The 7,242-nt window shown below is 35.5% G+C and overlaps 1 protein-coding gene across 1 annotated transcript; it reads right to left on the bottom strand.

Annotated features, from left to right (window-relative positions):
* Positions 1 to 700: 700 nt before the first annotated feature.
* LOC128555977 (A disintegrin and metalloproteinase with thrombospondin motifs 6-like) lies at positions 701 to 4,214 on the bottom strand. Its single transcript, XM_053539849.1, has 3 exons — positions 3,215 to 4,214; positions 1,172 to 1,569; positions 701 to 748 (listed from the first exon to the last, which is right to left on the bottom strand). The coding sequence occupies exons 1-3, from the start codon at positions 3,321 to 3,323 to the stop codon at positions 701 to 703; spliced, it is 555 nt and encodes a 184-aa protein (XP_053395824.1). The 5' UTR covers positions 3,324 to 4,214.
* Between the last annotated feature and the right edge of the window lie 3,028 nt (positions 4,215 to 7,242).

Below are 7,242 nucleotides of genomic sequence, written 5' to 3'. Positions count from 1 at the left end.
ATTAAGCTATGTTTCAGTCAGTTATTGTTAGTTTAGCATCAACACGCCACGATAGAATTTAAATCTAGTTCATGCAAACAATGTGTGGATCAGTATGGTGGCTGATTTCTGCCATTTCGCGTTTTCGCCCCGCGACCCCGCCGAGCGAAAACACGAGAATTAACAAGTTAAAATGGCGGGGGCGCGGGGCGAAACTCGCTATTTAGCATGGGCGCGGAGCGAAAACTCGCTGTTTACGGGGTCGCAGGACGAGATTTAGTATCTTGTATGTCGGGGGCGCGAGACGAAAACACGATAATTAGCGCTGCTTAAACGTCGAGTTTTCGCACCGCGCCCCGACATCCAGTTACTAAATCTCGCCCCGCGCCCCCGCTAATTATCGTGTTTTCGCTTCGCGCCCCCGCTAAATAGCGAGTTTTCGCCTGGCGCCCCCGCCATTTTATCTTGTTAATTTTCGTGTTTTCGCTCGGCGGGGTCGCGGAGCGAAAACTCGCTATTTAGTAGGGGCGCGAAGCGAAAACGATAATTAACGGTGTCGAGGGGCGAGATTCAGGAACTGGAATGTCGGGGGTGCGATGCGAAAACTCGGCGTTTAAGCAGCGCTAATTATCGTGTTTTCGCCACGCGCCACCGACATACCAGTTACTAACTCTCGCCCCGAGACCCCGCTAATTATCGTGTTTTCGCTCAGCGCCCCCCGCTAAATAGCGAGTTTTCGCCCGCGCCCCGCCATAGAAAATACTCCATGCTGGAAAATAACATAACAAAATTTTTAAAATCGAAATTAGCATTAAATATCTGAAATAGTTTAATAATCTATTTTAATGTTTCGTTCCTTGAGTCTAGTTATCTTCCTTGACAGTTCGTCACAAGAAACGTAATATCGTGCTGAATGAGTTGGGCTAAGGCAAATAAGCATCACATATTATGTATGAAAAGAACATTTTTATTCAATTCGATCAATATTATATATCATGATATCTTTTGAATATCTTGGCAAAAAAAGACAAAACTCTTAAAAGAACGTGCTAGTCCTTGGTGGACTGTACCATGCAAAGGGAAATTAAAGCTACTGACAGCTTTTGTTTTGTCGCTGCTAGTAACAATACTGTTATTACAATTACAAATAAATGTGTTGGCACAAGTCTGGTTTATAAATGAAACTTCTTACCAGGCCATTGCAATTGCTTATGGCTGCTGTCGAGATGAATGGCTCCCGGCTTTGACCAATATAATAGCAGTTTGACACACTGTCAGATGTTGCTAAAACACCCTCACTGTCTTGGTATTCCACATAGAAGCCGGGAGACAGGAGCTCTGTGTTAAGTGTGAGATCAAAATGGAATTCTTTTCCGAATACGGAAAACTTGTAAAATATTCTGTACTCGGAAATGTCCGAATCGGTCAGAATTTCTTGCTGGTTCCTGCGCGTTCCGCGCCGAATTCGATTTGAACTTTCTTTGGGCTTAGTCTGGTTCAGTTGTACCTTATAACTAAGAAAATGTCCTCCTTTAGATACTACTTCCGGAACGACCGTTTGGTACTCTTGTAGACTAGACAGCAAAATATCTGAAACAAATACTACATGTTTAGTCAGCACATCTTAGACATAAAGTAGTTAAAATGGTTTAAACTTAGAGTCTAAAGGCTTCCATAGATATTAGAAATGTTACTAAAAAAATAAAGCTGTGGATATCTTCTCGTGTTCTGTATGGCGTATTTCAGATATCTTCGTAAATTTTATACTAGAAACTGCTAGATGCTTATTCATTAAAAATCTAAAATACAGATTTTGTATTTAAGTACAGGAGTAATAACTACAATAACGTAAATAATAATGTAAAGTGAATTTTGTCGGTCGCAGCTGTAATTAAAACCGTGTTTTATTATTTCAATATTATTTACAGTTTTTAAACCCTACTTATTTTGTATCGATTGTCGACTTTTGTTGATCGTGTTGATCGTGTTCACTGAGTGCTTTTTTTTTTTTTTTTTTTTTTTTTTTTTAATTTCTTTGTAAGTTTTTGTCGAGACCGCTCTCATCTTGAACTGAACCCGCGACCGTCGGTCAAGAGTACGGCGCTTTTACCCCTACAGCACTTTGCATTCCTTCTTGCAACAAACGCTTACTTGTACAAGTTAAAAGCTCTCTCTCTTTTTTTTTGGAATGCATGATTGATCAATGCGTTAGAATGACAGCAGTTGTGTTGGCAATGCAGTATGTTTCAGAAGTGGTGAGCACGCAAATTTAAATCTTGGGAGGTTATTTTGAACAATCTTTCTATTTCCATCACCTCATTATTTCGTAATCGTGATTTTGAAAACAATAATTCAACATGTCACGTCCAGGCGTCCGTAATTACGAAATGCATGCACTTAAAACTGTATTACAAGTAAGTCCGAGTAAAAACGTTTTATAATAACTGAACATAGTGCATTGAGAAATTAGAAGACGATTACGACGCATGAATCACATCTTCGTATTTATGTACATGACGACTATTATACTATAGTACCTGAATTCAAAAACGACTTTTAGGTCCTAAAAGGACACCATAATTATGTAGTGTATTCATGTGGGTAAGGGAGATACTTTAATGTAAATTAAATTGTAGCTTCTACAATATAATACATGTACATGTAGTATAAACATTTTACAAAATGATAAGTAAGGAATATTATGTGTTAGGTTACGGGTGTCCTGTCATGGTACGAATCGGGTATTAACATCTTAAAGCACTGTGCATGACATAATGCGAGACATTAGTTACAATGTCATGAGACATCTACGCAAGTATTAGACCGCAGAGACTCTAGCATTGATTTGAGGTATGCATATTCACACTTTGATTATTAATTGATTTTTCTCTAAAATATCTTGATTTTAAGACGCTTCATTTTTTTTGCACGTGCAGATCAGATAGAAATGAAAAAAAATCCTAACTGTTGTTGATATTAACCACATGTATAAGATGCTAGTTCTGTAAATTGATCAAAGTATTCCTGGAAGTATAATCAACTACATACAACAACAGCTACTTTGTTTAAGAAAGACTAATAAAACAATTAATCCAGACCTAACACATGCTGCGGAAAGCGCGAAGTGAAGCCACTTGTGTCCGTGAAAGAAAGAACAAAAACACGCGCCAATATATATGTTAATAAATATATAATAAACATCCTCTATAATGAATATCTGATATTATTTCCCAACCTGTTCTTTTCTGTCTATCCTCAGCTGTTCTGGCCGGAGCAGCCTCTGTTCGTAATGTAGAAATGCAGACGACAAATAAGCAGATGCCGGAAATCCACACTACTGACATACTAATCTAATTCCGCAGTTAAAATCTTCCTTTTTATACTTCACGGTTAGTTAAAATCATTTTTCTTCGAGGACATGTGATTTTTTTCACTAACTTCTCTCTAAACAGTGCAATTTCTTATTCGATAAGAGAGTTTAAAAGTCAATTCCCTTGACCACTGACTGATTAAATGTAGATGGAATTTATCAGCCCGCTGGCTTTCTAATTAACAAGTTTGATCTAGGATGTAACAGTAACCCAGTGATCTGCATGTGCCCTCTGTGAATTTTATCTTTCCTCATTACCACAGGCACCCCAGAGTATGCTAATTAGTTTGTTACGTCACCGGTAGCTACAGACGGCGATTTGACGCAGACGATAAAGTCTCTCACTGCGAGAAAACTTATTTTTAATTTGTCAAAATATTTCACACTATTTAATCAACATATTGTATAATAAATAGCACTCTTTGGCTACAGTGCACTTGAAATGTTGGTTATTTTGCACTATCCTCGAGTTGAAATATCATCCATGAATTAACTCCGTTTTTTTTTCCTTATAATTCAATTAATTTGTCCAATAAAATACGATGTAGTAAATAGTACAAGCCGTCAAAAATCGATGCTATTTAAAAACTGAATAATACAAAAAAGAAAAAATATCCTAAAATTTATTTTTAAAATTGCAAATCTGCTCTTTTTTCTCACAGATGCGCGCCAGGTACGAACACAGGCGAGATAGCATTTCCCTTTCTTTTTCACTGGACTGGTATTGTTTAATATACTTTTGTTTGGGAAAACCATTTATCCTCACAGTGCGAGCAGACGACCAGTGGTCGAGCTCAGCGTTGGCTCATTAAACCCAAATCTGCTTAATCGCTTTAGTCACAAAACCCCGGTAAACTGAAGCTGCGAGCGTATGGTGTTTTTACATGTATTTACAGTCAAACCTGAGATAGAGACCACATGTGAATCGCGTTTACAAATACTTGCTGGCTCTATACACCGAAGTTTCATGTAATTTGCAGAGCAATTTAAAATACAATATAAACCACCGCTATGGAGACAGCTCATTTTCTTTCAAAAACCGCTGCGAAACAAACAAATTTTGGTTAAAATTTACTCGCATGAGTTGCTCTGTACAGTTTCCATTATAATTCACCAAAATATTTAGTTGCTTTTGTGCCGAACATAACATATTATTGTCGACTAAATGTTATTTTTTTAAAAAAAGTTCGTCATTTTTTATTAAGCTTACGTGGAATTCAATAATGACCGACTTTTGATAATAAAATAAGAGTGCTATATCTATCTAACTAATAGATTACCTGTTAAGTTTTATACCGCATTTAAGAACTATATTTAAGTTCAAGCGTTATGATATAAACGTTAAATACAAGCAGGAATGTATAATACGTAGTCGTTCCAGTTATAAAGAAAAACTTCCGGTTTATCCAAGACAAAGCATAAAATATAAGAACAATGTTAATATCGACCATATTCTCTTTCGCCACATTTTTCCTTAAGCGGTTCAACAAGAACGTAAATGTTAACAAATTTCTAACATTTATTTTCAGGTTCTTTTGAGGATTCAGTTTATTATCTAATTGTTTTTGGGCCCATTTCGGCAATAGTCACAGTGTCCCGTTTAATATGATTAATTTTCACGTGTTCTCGTGCTTGATTCATTATTCTAACACGATCTGCAGCAATTGGTATATAAACATATTATAGCGAAATCGCCTATACATGAATCTACGATAAAATATGGTTGGCTGTTACATTTCACCCCCTATGATTGTGACATAAGAGTATCTACTTCAGTTCTATTACATACAAATTATTTCAGGGCCAAACCGTTGAAAACAGCATCTCAAAAACATAAATATGATAAAATGTCATACTGACTTATGTGTAGGACCGTAAAACACGTTTCGATCTCTACAAGCGAATTCAGTTAGCTTAATTAAGATTCAGCGGTGACGTCATAAATGTATGACATAAAGTATGACGTCATAATGATGTGACGTCATATAAGGTTAAGCTCGTAACTTGTAACACTGGGTCAACTCGCCTAATTTGATGTTTATCTTCATAATTAGTTTGCGAGCTGTTAGATTACTAAATTATAAATACTTCTCAAAATTCTGATAAAAAGAAACCAATATCTATACGTTCCATTGGCTATGCAACTCTTTCTAACCATAGGGGGTAAATTGTAACAGCATATGACCCGAATGACGTATTACGCTGAAAATGTAGTACTGTAAAATGCGAATTATTTGCGCTGTTAGAATCGAAATAATAAATATGTTCCAATGATTTTATCAATTAATAAAACATGGGCAGTCGTTTGGATGCGAATAATTAAATCACTCGTGCTACGCACTCGTGATTTAATTATTACGCATCCAAACTCCTGCCCATATTTTATTAACTGATAAAATATAGGAACAGATTTATTATTTCTTAAACAAGTATGCATGAAAAACAGCTAAATTTATCTTATGTTCCTAACAAAAGCCTAGTTCATAATGAGGATCAACTAAAACGAGCTCTCGCATATACAGGTCATTATGAATAAGACAGAGCTGTTTTGTTGAGCCTTTTAAACACACACGAGTTGTTATGAAACGCACGGTGTAAAAGGCACAGAGAAAATGATAATAGATTAAATTCACTGTTTGTATACACGCTGCATGTGTCTGCCCAGTGGCCAATTAACTTAAATATTTAAAGACCCATCACAACCTTGTAACTAACTTTTCCTCACATGCTCTTTGATAATACAGTTATAATAGAGCTATACTACAGTATGACAGATGGACAATTTAACAGTTTTCCTGGTACATTGCACTTTCGCAGCTTTATCTTCAAATTGTTTTAAGCATTTTTTAATTCAGTGTATTTTTCAGTATATCGTAACGTTTTAAAAAGGAGGTATATAAATATCTTAAACTGTAGAAACAAATGTTGGTCTAAACATAACTAAATACAGCAAGTATTGTGCACACTGCTATAATATTAATTCAGTAAAAACACCTAAATTATAGACATACATGACTTGGCCTACAAAACACTTATAATATTTACCATTTTAACAATTACTGTATTTCTCAGTTTTTCGGTGCAAATCATATAAAAGGAAATGCCATCATGGAAATGCAATACATTACAATTATTCTGCAGTGGGTTTTTAAGGCTTTTAACATCAGTATGATTACACATTATGTTCACTTATTTTTGGTAGTAAAATAGATAAAATTATAAAACTGGAGACCCTTTGTATATTCTATTTTGAATATTATTACATAATGAGAATTTTTCCTGGGATTGTACTGATACGTTTGCTATGAGAGAATATAGCTGTCACAAAATATTTTTATCTAAATCAACAATATTTTTCTTCTACTAGATCTATAATTGTTCAAAGTGAAGATTAATTAGCCAACAAGTAGACCGTTCAGACTGTATATAAGCTTCTATACAATTAACCCGTACATGAATCAGAGATGAGTGACAATCCTCTGCATATTTATTGTAAAATAGTAAAGAAATTGAGAAAATAGAGAATTTGAACTTGCGACCTCATGTTCGACAGATTTATGCCCTTCATGTTAAACTTCCTGGTTAGCTATTGCCAACTAAATGTTTTAATATTGCTTCAGTTACTTCACTCAAATCAATGTTTGCAATCGTGCTTATATATATTTGTTTTAATTATATTTTTGTCTGTATTCTAGCATAAAACTGCTGTTCTTGTCACGTTTTGGGGGTGTTTTAACAGGAGAGAAATGTGTGTTAACAGAGAGATTCTCGCGCTCACGCGTACGTGCTGTTATAACACCTTTTTGTATATGTGCGTTCCATGGCTGAGCGTAAACGTATTACGGCCCCAAAACGGATAATTCAAATGGAAATGACGTCAACGTGAAAAAACA

Source organism: Mercenaria mercenaria, chromosome 3 (assembly GCF_021730395.1).
Source record: "Mercenaria mercenaria strain notata chromosome 3, MADL_Memer_1, whole genome shotgun sequence".
Lineage (NCBI taxonomy): Eukaryota > Metazoa > Mollusca > Bivalvia > Venerida > Veneridae > Mercenaria > Mercenaria mercenaria.
Note: the sequence above shows the minus strand (reverse complement) of the source record. Positions and strands in the feature narration are given on the sequence as shown.

What these genes read in the sequence shown, in the direction of transcription:
- LOC128555977 (XM_053539849.1), bottom strand. Translation starts at nt 3,323, where the DNA reads ATGTCAGTAGTGTGGATTTCCGGCATCTGCTTATTTGTCGTCTGCATT. An exon ending in GGATAGACAGAAAAGAACAG is followed by an intron (nt 1,570 to 3,214) that starts GTTGGGAAATAA and finishes TATTTGTTTCAG; the next exon opens with ATATTTTGCTGTCTAGTCTA. An exon ending in TAAGCAATTGCAATGGCCTG is followed by an intron (nt 749 to 1,171) that starts GTAAGAAGTTTC and finishes GTTATTTTCCAG; the next exon opens with CATGGAGTATTTTCTATGGC.